We start from the raw sequence: 15,118 nt of genomic DNA, 5'->3' as shown, positions 1-15,118 counted from the left end.
TTTCTTTTTCTAGCGATCCTTCGATCGCGTTGGCGCCTCAGGCGCATGGCCGTTAGGGCCCCATTTCGTAAGTGCGTAAAATGTGGCTCTAAATTGCCACCAAAGGACGGTCACTCGCTCTGTGTGCTTTGCCTGGGTGAGGGACACAAGGTTCAGCAGTGCCATCATTGTATGGCGTTCACCAAACAAACGCGGAAGAACAGAGCGGATAGACTTCGGTCTATACTTTGGGAAAAAGCTCTACGAGCTACTGAGCCTACGCCTCAAAAGCGTAAGGAAAAATCCTCCTCAAGGGCAATGGAAGAGACCCATAGCCCTGAAGTTCAATCGATTGTTATCGATGAGGAGATGAGGGCGGATAACAGGGCCATACCCCTGACGCCAGGCCGATCTCTAGCGGTGTCTGCGGCAAGAAAGATTTCAAAGAAAGCCCGGACCCCTAAGTCGGCAGAACACTTAAAAAAGAAGAAGAAAAAGAGGAAGGACGCTGATAAACGTTCCTCTCCTAGGGTCGATACCGTACCCACGGTGCCCGCTAAGCCTAGTTTGCCAGCGGCGACCTCGATACCGACGCAATCGTCGATGCCGACTCCGTTACCAACTGCAAGGAGTTCGATGTCGGAGGGCGAAATTCGTGACTCCACATCGGCTATCTCCGCACCGTACCCTTCGGTACCGTGCGCTACTGCTCCACAAGAACCAACTGGTCTCGCTGTGTCTACCTCTTATCGACAATTGCATTCTCCTAGACCTGACTTTGACCGCATTTCGCAGTACTCCGGTTTTCAAAGAGACTATTCTTATGATTGGGAATACTATCGTCCCCAGGAATTTTACCCAGCAGAACGGAGGCATTACGATCATTATGCTCATCCTCCTCCAAATGCAAGGGTCATTCAAATCCCTCCTGCTCTTCAATCTCACACTCCTCGCAGTCAGCACAGCAGAGTCGACCCTGCTGAACAGCGTTCTATACCGAGGCTGACAACACAGGTCTCTTCACCTCACCAAAGCCAGACCTTGCAGCCAGTGCGTCAAACACTGCAACCACAAGACTCTCCTGATGAGGACTATAGATCTGATTCAGACTCTGTGGTGTCGGTAGCTCCATCTATGCCTTCCCCCGATGACGTTGTAAACACACAAGAGCCCGTTTCCACATCGGAGGACATGGGAAACTTTACCGACCATGTAAGGCGGATGGCACGAACGTTGGGTCTCGATGTCGACCAACCGGCAGAGGTCGATGATGACCCAATATATGATGTTATGCAAACGGAAGCTACTTCTACTATCGCTATCCCGTTCCCTCCTACCTTGCGGAGGACAGCACAATCCTCGTGGAAAACTCCTTGTGCGACTCAACCAACGTCTAAAAGACTTGAGTCGATGTACAAAATTAAAGAATCTGATGCAGACTTTCTATTCCAACACCCTAAACCTAATTCAATCGTTGTTGAATCTGCCCAAGGAAGATCCCAAAGAGTACATTCAGCCCCTACTGATAGAGAGGGCAGAAAATTGGACTATTTAGGCAGAAGGGTTTATGCGTCTTCTTCTCTAGGGATAAGAACTGCAGCGTATGAGGCTACGATGGCCAGATACCAGATATTCTTATTAGACAAATTAAACTCCCTCTGCGACCATCTACCCGAAGAGAAAAAGGAGTTGGCAAAGATTTTCCAGACCGAAGCTACATCAATAGCTCGTCTCCAATTGAATTCAGCAAAACACCAGACGGATTCACATTCAAAATCAATGATGGGCTCCATAGCCCTACGTCGTCATGCTTGGTTAAGATCAGCCAACCTGACAAACGAAACAAAAACTAGGATTGAAAGTCTTCCATTTGATGGAGAAGGACTATTTAACAATAAAACTGACGAGTCCTTAGATTCAATATATAAGGCTCGCACAACAGCCAAGAAGATGGGCTTCTCGCAACCACAACCGCAATTTAAACAAAGGCGCTGGACTAGACAACCGTACCAACAGATGCAGCAGCGCCCTCAGTACGACAAACAACCTGCAAAGCAGCAACAACTTCAAAGAAAGAGGCCGTATCAGGCCCGATACCAGCAAAGCAGACACCAGCCTGATTTCTCTAAAAGACAGCGGCTTTGACTTCTCCGTCCCAGGCCTACTACCATTTACCAACCGTCTAGCACCCAAGTACCATCAATGGGAGTCCATAACATCCGACTCCTGGGTGCTCGCTATCATCAAGACGGGATACGCCATCGAATTCGATGCCCTTCCTTTTTCTTCGGGAGTGAAGATAACAGCACCATCCCCTCCTCTGCTGCTCGAGGTACAGACCTTGTTATCGAAGGGAGCCATCTCTCCCGTACCTGCGGAGGAACTCAACCAGGGATTTTTCTCCCGTTACTTCACGGTCCCGAAGAAAGATGGAGGTCTTCGTCCGATTATGGACTTAAGACAACTGAACAGATACATCACTCCAAAGAAGTTTCGTATGACAACAGTTACTTCAATCCTCCAACTGTTGCATACAGGGGTCTGGTTCGCGGTAGTAGACCTGAAGGATGCGTATTTCCACATCTCCATCAGGGAATCGCATCGAACTTACCTACGGTTCGCCATCGGCGTCGAACAGTTCCAATTCAACGTCCTCCCTTTCGGCCTCGCGACGGCGCCGAGGGTCTTCACGAAGGTGATGGCTGTTGTGTGTGCCCACCTGCGAAAAAAGGAAATACATGTTTATCCATACATAGACGACTGGCTCCTGGTAGCGGAGGACAGTCACACGCTCCAGGAGAATATAGCCACGACTCTAGAACTTTTAGAATCCCTTGGTCTGTGGGTCAACCAGGAAAAATCTATACTGACTCCTCAGCGGACGATAGACTTCATAGGAGTGACTCTGTCGTCTCGAGATGGAAGAGCTTACCTCCCGTTAGCGAGGGCAAGGACACTTCGGGATCTAATTCTCGATGTCGAAACCCAAGCAAGACCTTCGGCATGGACAATCCAACGGTTGCTGGGTTTGATGGCGGCGACTACCGCTGTCATCAGATTTGCCAGACTGCGAATGAGGATTCTTCAAGGGTGGTTCTTGAAGACCTTCGATCTTCGACGCAACGCTCGCAGGACTTACCTTTCGATACCGAGTCAGGTTCGGGCGTCGTTGAAATGGTGGCTTTCGATGGAAAACCTCCTGGAAGGGATTCCTTTTCAGCAAGGAGCACCATCGCTTACCATCACGACAGATGCTTCTCTCGATGGATGGGGAGCTCACTGCAATTCGCTTACCGTCCAAGGTCGATGGTCCCCTCGGCAGAAAGGGGATCATATCAATCATCTGGAACTCTTGGCTGTGGAAAATGCTTTGAAAGCGTTTGCCCAGATCATCGAGGGCAAGGACGTTCTGATTGCAACAGACAATACCACTGTTGTCTGCTACATAAACAGGCAAGGGGGAACGAGGTCATACCCCTTAACCCGTTCTGCACTCAGGATTTGGAACTGGTGCATAAAGAGACAGACTTACCTGACTGCGATCCACGTAGCGGGGAAGGAGAACATCGTAGCGGACTCCCTAAGCAGGTCCTTCCATGTCAACCACGAATGGGAGCTCGATACCGAAGTAAGAAACAACCTCTTTCGGTATTGGGGCGATCCGGCCGTCGATGTCTTTGCCACTGCAGAAAACGCAGTCTGTACCAACTTCTGCAGCAGAGCAGGAAGCGGAAGGAACTCGCTAGGAGACGCCTTCGCAAGAACCTGGACAGGGGGACTACTATACATTTTCCCACCGTTCCCACTCCTGACAAAAGTCGTGGCCAAGATAAGAACAGACGGCACAAACTGTATTCTGATCGCGCCGTGGTGGCCTCGACAACCATGGTTCCCTCATGCTCTTCGACTGTCGAGAAGGGACTACATCGAGCTACCATCGATACCGAACCTTCTGTCTCGACACCAAGGCAGAGTTCGACACCCAGACCTCTCGACACTCAAGATGACGGCATGGAGAATAGTACCATAACCTCCGGTATCGAACAATTGACGGTACACAGTATTTTGACTGCGTCGAGGAAACCTTCGACAAGGAAATCGTATGCTGCTAAATGGCAGAGGTTTTCTAAGTTTGCACTGCAAATGAATCACATCGCTGAGACTTGTCCCGTCTCTGTGATTCTAGAATACCTACTCTCACTGTTCAAAGGAGGCTTAGGACTTTCGTCCATCAGGGTTCATTTAGCTGCCATCACTGCCTTTCATGAAGGTGTAGAAGGGTTCTCCCCCTTCTCCCATCCTACATCCAAGGAATTTTTAAGGGGTTTGAGAAACACTATACCAATCTCTAGAAATATCGTACCATCGTGGAGCTTGTCGGTTGTGCTCCATGCATTGACAAGAAAACCCTTCGAGCCTATGGCTACAACGAACTTAAGACTTTTAACTCTCAAGACTGTGTTCTTGGTGGCCATAACTTCAGCAAGGCGTGCAGGTGAGCTTAAAGCTCTAAGGATAGATGCTCCTTATACAATTTTTCACAATGACAAGGTTGTGTTGCGTACAGACCCATCTTTTTTACCAAAGGTTGTGACGCCTTTTCACTTGGCTCAGGACATTATTTTGCCAGCCTTTTTTCCAAACCCCACAACGCCTGCAGACACTGCTCTCCACATGTTGGACGTTAGAAGAGCTCTCTCTTTTTATAGAGCTAGAACTGAAGGATTTAGAAAATCCAAACAATTGTTTGTATGTTATGGTGAGCCTTATAAGGGACTCCCGGTGTCATGCCAGCGATTGTCACGCTGGATAGTAGAGACAATTGAACTTGCCTACTCTATCTCTAAACTAGAGATACATCGACCTGTGACAGCTCATTCGACCAGAGCGATGTCGACGTCGGTGGCCTTCAGCAGGGGTGTTCCACTTCAGGACGTTTGTAAGGCTGCAACTTGGTCCACCCCTTCTACATTTGTCAAGCATTATAGCTTGGACACTCGATCCAGACATGACTGTTCGTTTGGAAGGGCGGTGCTCTCGGAAGTGTTGAAATAGTACACCAACCCACCTCCAAAGGTATGTGAGCTTGTTACTCGCCCATATGTGTGATGCATAGAGACCACGATGAAGAAATGCAGGTTGCTTACCTGTAACTGTAGTTCTTCGAGTGGTCATCTATGCATTCACACAACCCACCCACCATCCCCTCTTGGTGGTGTGATATTTAATAATGACATTATTGACTAGGGATTATATTTTTATCTTATTTATTGAATTACACTCATGTTTATGGGGGCACAATGCGGACTCCTGTAAACTGAGGGAAGGGCGGGAACCCCGTGGTCATGCGCAGTAGCGCGGGGGAGGGGTTCCCGCCCAAAAACGTTTCCCTAAGCTATTGGAGATTCCGGTCTGGTCTCTGCGCAGGCGCAAAGCCCATATGTGTGAATGCATAGATGACCACTCGAAGAACTACAGTTACAGGTAAGCAACCTGCATTTCCTCATGATCAACAGTACACTCTGCATCTCCCTAAGATCGTTTCCTGCCAGCCAGCCAGCCATCTGCAAAACCCAGGCTCTATTTCTGGCCACATTTGAAGTGACAAACAGTTCCCTTCAGCCTCTACCCAGGCAGGTAGAGTACCTACCAGTTCCCAAAGGCCTTTCAGCAAGCGCCTTCATTCATCAGGCTCTGCAAAAACTCAGACAGAAAGAAGGTCATGTCTTCATTTGGCAAGACGGAAATGTATCTCCCATAATAATAATACACACCCAAGCCACGACATTAATCCTGCTTTTGAGTCATGGACAAAGGATGAAGCAGATGGTTGACATGTCCAATTTGTGGGATTTCAGTCTGCGTGCATATTAGCAATACTGGCTCCAGGATTTTGGGGGCTGTTGGGCAAAGCATCTTTAACTTGGAAGAGGGGTGGAAGAATCAGAATCTGACCTTGTTGGGTACAAAGTGGGGGCAGCCAGCCTTTGGCCAGTGTCTCTGGACCTGGGGAAATGCCCATCCTAATCACCCTCTGGAGCCAGCCCTGCATAGATGAACCCTGATGAAATAGGGAAATTTACACTGCCTCCACCACTTCAGATGCATGCGGTGCAGTAAACAACATATTACAACACAAGCCTACGTCAAATCCAGTACAGGCGAGAGGTCAACAAGTGTACACGATGGATGTCTCTGGTTGGTACAGATCCATGGAGAACAGCTCATACAGATACACTCTCATGCTTTTATACATTCCTGAAGATCTCATGGATCTTTTTCTTTGTTGTTTTCCTTCTGACTTACTCTTGTAGGGGTGTCCAGAATAGGTGGAACATTTCTTATCTCTCCACTGATTTTTTACATGAATGATGTGATTATCAATCATGTTGTGATTATTTAAAAAATTAACGCCGGGCTGGAGGGGTGGAGATGATTGTGATTAGGAACAGGGCGCATAGGAAGGGGAGGTTTAACCCTTCCCTCCATAGCCATAATGTTAGTAGAGTCATTGACCCAGAGAGCTTCGGCTGTGGGGCGGTATATAAATGTAATAAAATAAAATCAATCAATCAATGTATCTTAAATTATTGGTGATTGAATTAAATCCCATTGGTTTCAGTGGGCCTGCTCTTAAGTATTCTGCCAATGAAGCCAAGGATGAAGGGGTAGAAAAAAGGATTTTCAATATAAAAGAGCTCTGACATGTTTTGGACCCTCAGGTCCTTCTTCAGGGTACTGTGAAAAGACAATATATAATGTTTATACACTCATATGCCCACCATTGCGCATCACATCACATCAATGATACAAATGCGCATCATGGTCTGAAATTAATGATAGACAACTTCTCTTACCAGGATCAAGCTCTCCAGCAGGACATTCTCCTTGTGGTCACTGTAAATATTGTGAGCACTGTATTAGACTGAAATACTTTTGTGAGCCCTACAGATAGGAAAGAATACATTCTAACAAGTGAGTCTGTTTATCCTTCAGATATGTGAATGGTTGTAAACAGCTTGCATGCTTCGAGCCTTTCATTCTTTATGTGTTAGCCTTTTATAAATTTATAATTTATATTTATAAAATTTATAATTTTATACAGTGATGCACATGTGGACATGTGAGTGTGTTAACATTATATTAAAGTAACCTGGAGAAGGACCTGACGGTCTGAAATGTGTCTGAGCTCTTTTATATTAAATATCCTTTTTTCTACCACTTTGCTGTTCTATTTTTGGGCAGTTCCTGTGGGTTTTCTCTTTTTGTTAGCTTTGGATTCCTACTCTTAAATATGACAAAATTTGGATCCGATCCTTGGTATTTAATTTCTTAAAACCTGTGATGTAATGGCTAATCTTCTCATTAACGTAATGTGTACTTGGGTCCTTTTGTCAGCATCCTTTCTGAACCGGGAACAGAACACACTACTTGGAACGAGGTCTTACCATGACCACTTAGAGGGGGGATTATTGGAGCAGATCCACACAATACACGGGATTTGCGTTTGCAGCGGGTATGAAGGTATCGTGCTGGTGTTTCCCACAGCCCTCACATAATGTGAGAATGATGGAGACAGACCTTTGTCCTGAAGCACCCATGGGGTATGTCAGGGAACCATACTCCAATCAGGGTTGCCTCAGTGATCATATAAAGCTGACAATCTCTGATTAGCAGTAGTTCTTCAAGGTATTTTCCCATCCCTTGCCATCTGATATTTTTAAACTACATGGGGGATAAAATCTGGGACTTACTTCATGCAAAGCATGTTTTGCCAATGAGCTATGGCCCTCTACCCTGTGTTTCAGGATAGGGCAGACTGTTGCTCTGTCATTTATCCCTAACATAGAGCTAGCTGAATTGCACATGCGTGTTTATCATAAAGCTCCATCCGACGAGCATTTTACTGCATGCTCGTTACTGGGCTCTTGCGAATTACTCACATGACATCGTCTGCCTCTCGCGCGTCTTCCGCCCCTTCTGGCCACTATTGCGCTTCAAAAAACAACAACCCCTAATTAAGTCCAGTTATTGCTCTCTCCTACCGGACTGAATGGGGCTAATTGCCTCCTGTTTTCAGGAGGTGACGTGGGAGCAGCTACAGAAGAAGCGACGGGAGCCGCTCATTTGACTAGATGTGATGGAGCTTGTAGATGATTCACATGTGTGAAAAAGCTACCTCCACCCAAAGGTCGCAGTAGGAGCATCATTTCTTCTGATGTCATTTTCAATGTAGATAGTTCAAACATTGCCAGTTGTCAAGCGTTGAGAAATCGTGCCATGTATCGATGTGTAAACTGGATCTTACGTTTGCACATTTGGTTCTGCTTTCTTATGCACAGCTGTGTGTGTGTGTGTGTATGCATCAGGTTGGGTCCAGATTTAATCATACTTAAGAACAGACCCATTGAAACTTAAGTCCATCGTGAATGACTTAAGTCCCATTGAGTTCAATGAGTCTACTCTACTCTGCATCCATCCAATCCTTATGAAATGACATTTTGTTGAAATCTCCCTAACTTTTATTTTAAGGGAATTTAAAATTATTTTTTTAGCTTGTCTTCCACAACATTTGCAGCTCTTTGTTTTGCGTCCACTTGCAATTTCATATAATGGCATTGAACAGTACTGGACACAGCAGTAACCCCTGCAGGAGACCGTTGCGTGACTCGTCATAGCAATTGCCCATCCTTTCCTGACTCCCTCTTTTCCCTTCTGTTTCCAGCTCACAACCTCCAAGTACCCAGTGGTGGTGAAGATGGGACATGCCCATTCTGGAATGGGCAAGGTGAGTGGTAAAGCTGACATGGAGGAAACACCTCCTTCCACTGTAGGGCCTAGTGAAGAACTCATCCTGTCCTTCTGAGGGGGAAACATCTCCAGGTTGTAGACTGATAAACTGCCCCATTCTGAAAGACAGATTTGGAGACAGACCCAGGTTCTTTGGTGCCCTAGATAAATGAGCTTGCCTCTCAACTGTATTTTGTCTTTCTTAGCACCAGTTAAATTCTGATGGCCCAGGCAGCCGCCTGCACTGCCTACTGGATTGAGCCGGCCCTGCCTGGAATGCAAAGGTTATCACCCAGACAACAGAGCTGCTAAGCTCCCTTTTTGTACCTCTTCCCAAAGTGCAGGCATCCACACTCTCCCTCTCACCAGGACTTGGCAAGCACCCCTGGGGTTTTAGCACCTCAAGTGGATAGTTTGCCTCTAATGTCCCCATCCACTCTCCTTCCCAGGTGAGTAGGAGGGGGGCACTTTGGAGAAGCAGCAGCTTTCCTTCACCCCCCCCCCCCAATATCAGCCCTTCTCATTAAGCAGCAGAGGCCGCTTCTGTCACTTCGAACACAGCAGTGCCCACAGTTACAGCAGCAAAAAACTGCTGTAACTCTCTTTTAAAAAAAGAGAGTTGGGCGTTTTTTAAAGGCTGGAAATAGATAATAGTTTTTAAGGAAGTAGAATGTTGTTTGAGAAGGGCTTCACTTCCTGTGGTGTGTACATAAAGAGGGAGAGAGGGAGTGAGTGAGTTTTGGAGGGTTTAAAGGCAGTACAAAAACTGCAGGGCCTGTTTACTCTGAATCGAAAGTTGGATGAATGTGCAGATTCCTCATGATTCCTCTTTCAAACCACTTTCAACTCTCCCACTGCCAAAAGAATTTATTATTGCATTTATATCCTGCCTTTTTCCCCTCCAAGGAACGCAAGGCGGCATACATAATCTTCCTCCTCCTCCACTTTATCCTCACAACAACCACCCTTTAGGGTAGGTTGGGCTGAGTGTCTGTGACTGGCCCAAAGTCACCCAGTGGGTTTCCATGGCCGAGTGGGGACTAGAACCTGGATCTCCTGACTCCCAGTCCAACATCCTTACCACTACACCACACTGGCCTGTCTTCAGCCTAAAAGCCCCCTGTACCCCCACTTCCACCTTTTGAGTCCTGCCAACTCTTCCGATGGCTTGGAACCTGGGAGGAAACAGTGGCTGTGAGCGGCAGCTGTGGGCTGCTCCAGCAAAGTTTAAAAGGCCAAAAGCCTCATTCATCGCAAAAAGTTCTGGGGCCTTGGCTGGGCTGGGCAGCTGTGGGTGACTGCTGCTGCCTTTGCTTACATTGGGCACAATGTAAGGGAAAGCTCCTTTGGGTTTGCTTGCAGGTCAAGGTGGAGAACCAATATGACTTCCAGGACATCGCCAGTGTGGTGGCCCTCACCAAAACCTATGCCACTTCAGAGCCCTTTATTGATGCCAAATATGATGTCCGTATCCAGAAGATTGGCAACAACTACAAGGCCTACATGTGAGTGTGAGGCAGCGCCTCCTATGGAACTCTTTGCCCTGTGATAGTCAGGCTTTCTAATGAAGATTCTTGACCTGCCCTTTGTAGCACAGTTATCCCTTCCCCTCTTTAATCCATCTCTTCTTCTCCCTGCTGCAAAATGACCCCTTCCAGAATCCAACACCATGCAGCTTTGTTGTTCCTGGTCAAATTTTTAACATCCATTTCTAGAACGTTAGACTTAGACACAGTCTAGCCTTCTGAGTATGATTTCAGGTTGAAATGTTTATTTCCCTATCTGAACTTCAGTTGTGTGGTGTGGTTTTTTTTGCTGTACACACACACACACACACACACACTTGCAGCATTCAGATTGAGACCCTTCACATAAAACTGTTCATCATGCAAGTCAATCTTTACGCATTTTAAATATTACTGAGAGTTTTGTGGCACCTGAAAGGCTATTTTGTCCATCCTAAGCTGCCACAAGACCCTTTGCTTTTGTGTGTGAAAGAGAGATGTTAACATAGCTGCTTTCTAAATTATTTAAAATACTGATTTCCTAATGGCAGGGAGGTGAAGACTATTATTTTTAGAAGACACCTTCTGATTGACCCCTATGCAGGCAAAAGCATCTTCTTAGATAAGTCAAGCTTTGAGTCCATCGTTCTTTTCCAAAGCAATGCCTCTTGAGCTCCTGGATCTAGTCTTGACTGTCTCTTAAACTTCACCCTTTGCAGGCCACGCCACACAATTATTGCCAGCTTTTAAAGAAGGGCGGACTCAGTGTCCTTATTAGTGTGCTAGCATATATACATTGAACAGGTGAAGCTTTTCCCTTCATTTTATCTCCATGCTAGGAGAATGTTCACCTGCCTAATTTCTGTGGGTGAGGCTGTTGTTAGAGGTTCAAGAGCAGGGCCAGGACAATAGGTGATCATTTTCCTCCTCTTTTGTTTTGTTTTTGTTTACATGGTGCTTTACAAACATCCCTCCCCAAGGGGCTTTCAATTCAGCACTTCTGTTTTCCTTTTCCTCTATCCCCCCCCCTCCATTTTTTGATTCTACTCTGGATTTCTGGTGCACAGTCAAAACGTTTTTAAGTTGCGCATTAAAATATGCTGGCAGAGTGACCAGATGAAAAGGAGGATTGGGCTCCTGCACCTATAATGAATGCACAAGAAAAGGAGTCTTGGCAGGCACAGTTTGTCACACACAGGTGAGAAAAGATGCGCTTGCAGAAATTCCCTCTTCCATGCAATGATGAAAGATGTAAGACAGAGCCTAAGGCCTCCTGCCCATCAGGTTGCCTTTTGGATCCTTGAGTGTTCTGAAAGGTTTGGATCGTACCCCCTTAGATCGTCCCTGCTTTCCACAACATTGCACTTCATAATGAAACCTCCACCTGACAAGCCCCATTTGGCTTAGTTTCCCATACTGCATCCCCTGCAAATCTTTGGGAGCAAAGAAACCATTCTTTAGGTGCTCTCAGGTCTCTTTTGAAAGGAATAACCTCCTAACTGCTCTGTTCCTGGAACCCTCCCAATACTTACAGTGCTCCCTCTCCCCTGGCAGGAGAACCTCCGTTTCGGGGAACTGGAAAACCAACACCGGCTCTGCCATGTTGGAGCAAATAGCCATGTCAGACAGGTGAGTGGCAAGGCAGGGTGGGAACAACTGGGAAGGTGGTGGGGTGGATTACATCCTGAGGGCCAGCTTAGGGAAGAGCCCCGTCTTGGTGGCTTCTCCTTTTCTTCTGGCTAAAAACGCTGAGCGAAAGGTTGTGTTACTTGGAGGGATTCCTCATGATGTGTCAATCATAACCTTCAACTAATCTTCATTTTCTCTTTCGTGGTCTCTGTGCATCACACATATATGGGCTCTGCGCTGAGCCAACCGTTGGAACTTCTAAAGCTGAGAACGTTAATTTAGGCGGGAACCCCTCCCCCACCATCGAGTGCGCATGCGTAGTGGGTTCCTGCCTATCTCCTCAGTTTTTCTTCGACCGCCTTGCTGGCATCACGCTCGGGACTTCGCTCCTATACTTACCTAGTTAATCCTCTTCGAGAACGTTCGTTATACTTTTCTTCTTCCTCTTCTTCTTTATCCTTCAAGTTCTTCTTACTCTCTCCTAAATAATAATAATAATAAAAAAAAAATTATTATTTAAATTTTCTTCCTCTCCCTTGGACATTTTCTGCATTTTTCTATCGCGGCGTATGGCACTAAGAGCTCCCTTTCGGAAGTGCGTGAAGTGCCGCAGCAAACTTCCACCAGCAGACGGCCATTCACTCTGCCTTCTATGCCTGGGCGAGGCACATGTAGTGGATTCCTTTGCATGAGTTTCTCTAAGCAAACTCGAAAAAATCGGTCTGACCGCCTTAAAGCAGTCCTCTGGAAAAACACGTTACTTGCAGTCGACCAACCGAGCCCTATGTCGACGGAACGCTCAACGGGCACGCCCTCACAGAGGCAGGAGATACCAGCTCCTCGGCCAACGGACACAGAAAACCTGCCGCCAAAGCCGAAGACTAAACATCAACAACCTCTTGATAAAGCGAAGGCAAAAAAGAGGAAATCAGATACTTTGAAACATGAAGTAAAAAAGGCGAAAAGATCGGGGGTCGCTCACACATCCCCAACGCCTTCTGCCTCGCCACCGCGCCCGCGTCCAACCCCTTCGACACCGACGCGCTCGATGTCGGGGGCTGATCATAGAGAGGCGCAATCAACTCGCGAGGACATTATTCCTCAACCAAAGAGAATCAACTCCAGCCCATAGCCATCGCTCATCTAACCACGGCGATCGGCCCCATACATCGAGAGGGAGTCGACAAAACACGGCATCACTTTCGGAGGGAGAAATTCAAGATTCGTCGCCTCCTGGCCCGATAATTGTCATAGATCTACCACAGCAGTCATCATAGGCAACGGGCCTATGGCTCCAACCTGTCGATAGTGTCGAACACACCTAGACATAGTCCTTATGATTCAGAGCACAGATCCCCTATAAGGGATAGGAGTTGGATCCGCTCCTCAGCATGGTCGATACCGTCAAATCAACAATGCCTTCGTGACTTCGACCAAGATTCACAAGCATCGAGAGCAGACCGATCGTGTTTCTCGACCCCGCATCGACATACCACAGCTACCATCTTGAGACCGCAAGACCAACCGCCACTAGTCCCACGCCGTGGTATCTCACTTACTACCAGGCCAACGGCCATCGCATCAGTGGCACCGTCATTTGATGACCGCCCACTACCGCCACCACCAACATCTCGCCCAAACAACAATCACTCAGATTCAGGGTCAGACAACGATTACCTGTCAGATGCTACATCGATGTCGTCACCACGACCTTCGATCCCGTCTCCCGGAGAGGCAGTAGAAACACCAGAAGGTTCGTCCCCATCGCAGGACACCTTCCACTTCAATGACCAGATCCTGAGGATGGCATAGTCCTTAGGAATCCAGACTCATCAACCTGTGGAGAGAATTGAAGATCCAGTTTTTGACGCGATCTATACTGAGGCAGCAGCTCCAGTATCAATTCCGTTTCTACCCACGCTACTGCAGACGGCCAAACTATCCTGGAAATCTCCAGCTACTATGGCCCCCACATCGAAAAAACTAGAATCCCTGTATAAGGTACAGGACAAGGACGTAGGTTTTCTTTTTACCCATCCAAAACCCAACTCCATTATTGTAGAATCGTCACAAGGAAAATCCCAGCTTTTAAAGCTCAACTAAAAACTTTTCTTTTTCCTAAAGCTTTTAAAACTTGATGTTGTGCAGACTTCTACTGTTACTTTCTACTGTTAGTTTTACCCTACCCAGTGCCTGCTTACCCTACCCTGTACCTGTTTGCATTCTCTTCCCCTCCTTATTGTTTTACTTTGATTTTATTAGATTGTAAGCTTATGCGGCAGGGTCTTGCTATTTACTGCTTTACTCTGTACAGCACCATGTACACTGATGGTGCTATATAAATAAATAAATAATAATAATAATAATAATAATAATCATGCCTCCCCCTCAGATAAGGAAGGCTGACTCCTAGATTTAACGGGCTGGAGAATTTATTCCTCAGCAGCATTAGGATTCAAGGTTGCTAACTACCAAGCGACCATGGCCCTCTACCAACTCTTTCTCTGGGAGAAGATCGCTTCCCTATGCGACTACCTCCCAGAGGAAAAAAGAGAACTAGCTCATGTCTTTCAAGATGAGGCCATTCGCCTATCGAAACTGCAAATAAGCACAACCAGACACCAAGTTGATTGCGACGCAAAAGCTATGGTCGCAGCAATCGCCTTACGTCGACACGCTTGGTTACGCTCAGCCTCAATAACACCCGAAGCGAGATCTCACATTGAGGACCTGCTGTTTGACGGCGAAGGACTGTTCAACGCAAATACAGACGACACAATGGATTCCATACAGAAGGCCAAGCAAACTGCAAAAAAGATGGGCATGACAGTTTCAACCCCAGCCTTTCAAAACCAGATATTGGAACAGATCCTTCTTACAAAATAAACAATACTTGGACCGATTTCATCGCACGACTCAACAACACCGCCAAAAGAAACAATACCCCCGCTTCAAGCAGTCTCGCGGAAAACCGGACACCGCCTCAAAGCGGAGACTTTGACTCAGAATCTCACACCGCTCCAACCAACTCCTCATACGACTTCAACCACCGACTCCAACCCTTTGCCACCGAATGGGAAAATATAACATCAGATGCCTGGGTCCTCAAGATCATCCGAGAAGGATACAAAATAGAATTCGAGACGCTCCCTCACGTCGGTACCGTAAGAGTAACAAGGCAATCTCAACCCTTGGCAAAGGAAATTGCCACCCTC

General features: G+C 46.9%; 1 protein-coding gene across 1 annotated transcript in view; it reads left to right on the top strand.

Moving 5' to 3' along the window:
* The window catches only part of SYN1 (synapsin I), a 174,300-nt gene that overhangs the window by 148,674 nt on the left and 10,508 nt on the right, over positions 1-15,118 (top strand). Inside the window, exons 6-8 of the mRNA XM_063119531.1 lie at positions 8,705-8,767; positions 10,132-10,274; positions 11,829-11,903. Of these exons, the coding sequence (XP_062975601.1) occupies positions 8,705-8,767; positions 10,132-10,274; positions 11,829-11,903 (281 nt within the window). The remainder of the gene's footprint in view (positions 1-8,704; positions 8,768-10,131; positions 10,275-11,828; positions 11,904-15,118) is intronic.

This window comes from Elgaria multicarinata, chromosome 3 (genome assembly GCF_023053635.1).
Source record: "Elgaria multicarinata webbii isolate HBS135686 ecotype San Diego chromosome 3, rElgMul1.1.pri, whole genome shotgun sequence".
NCBI lineage: Eukaryota > Metazoa > Chordata > Lepidosauria > Squamata > Anguidae > Elgaria > Elgaria multicarinata.
The sequence above is the reverse complement of the archived record's forward strand: the minus strand, read 5'-3'. Positions and strand labels throughout refer to the sequence as shown.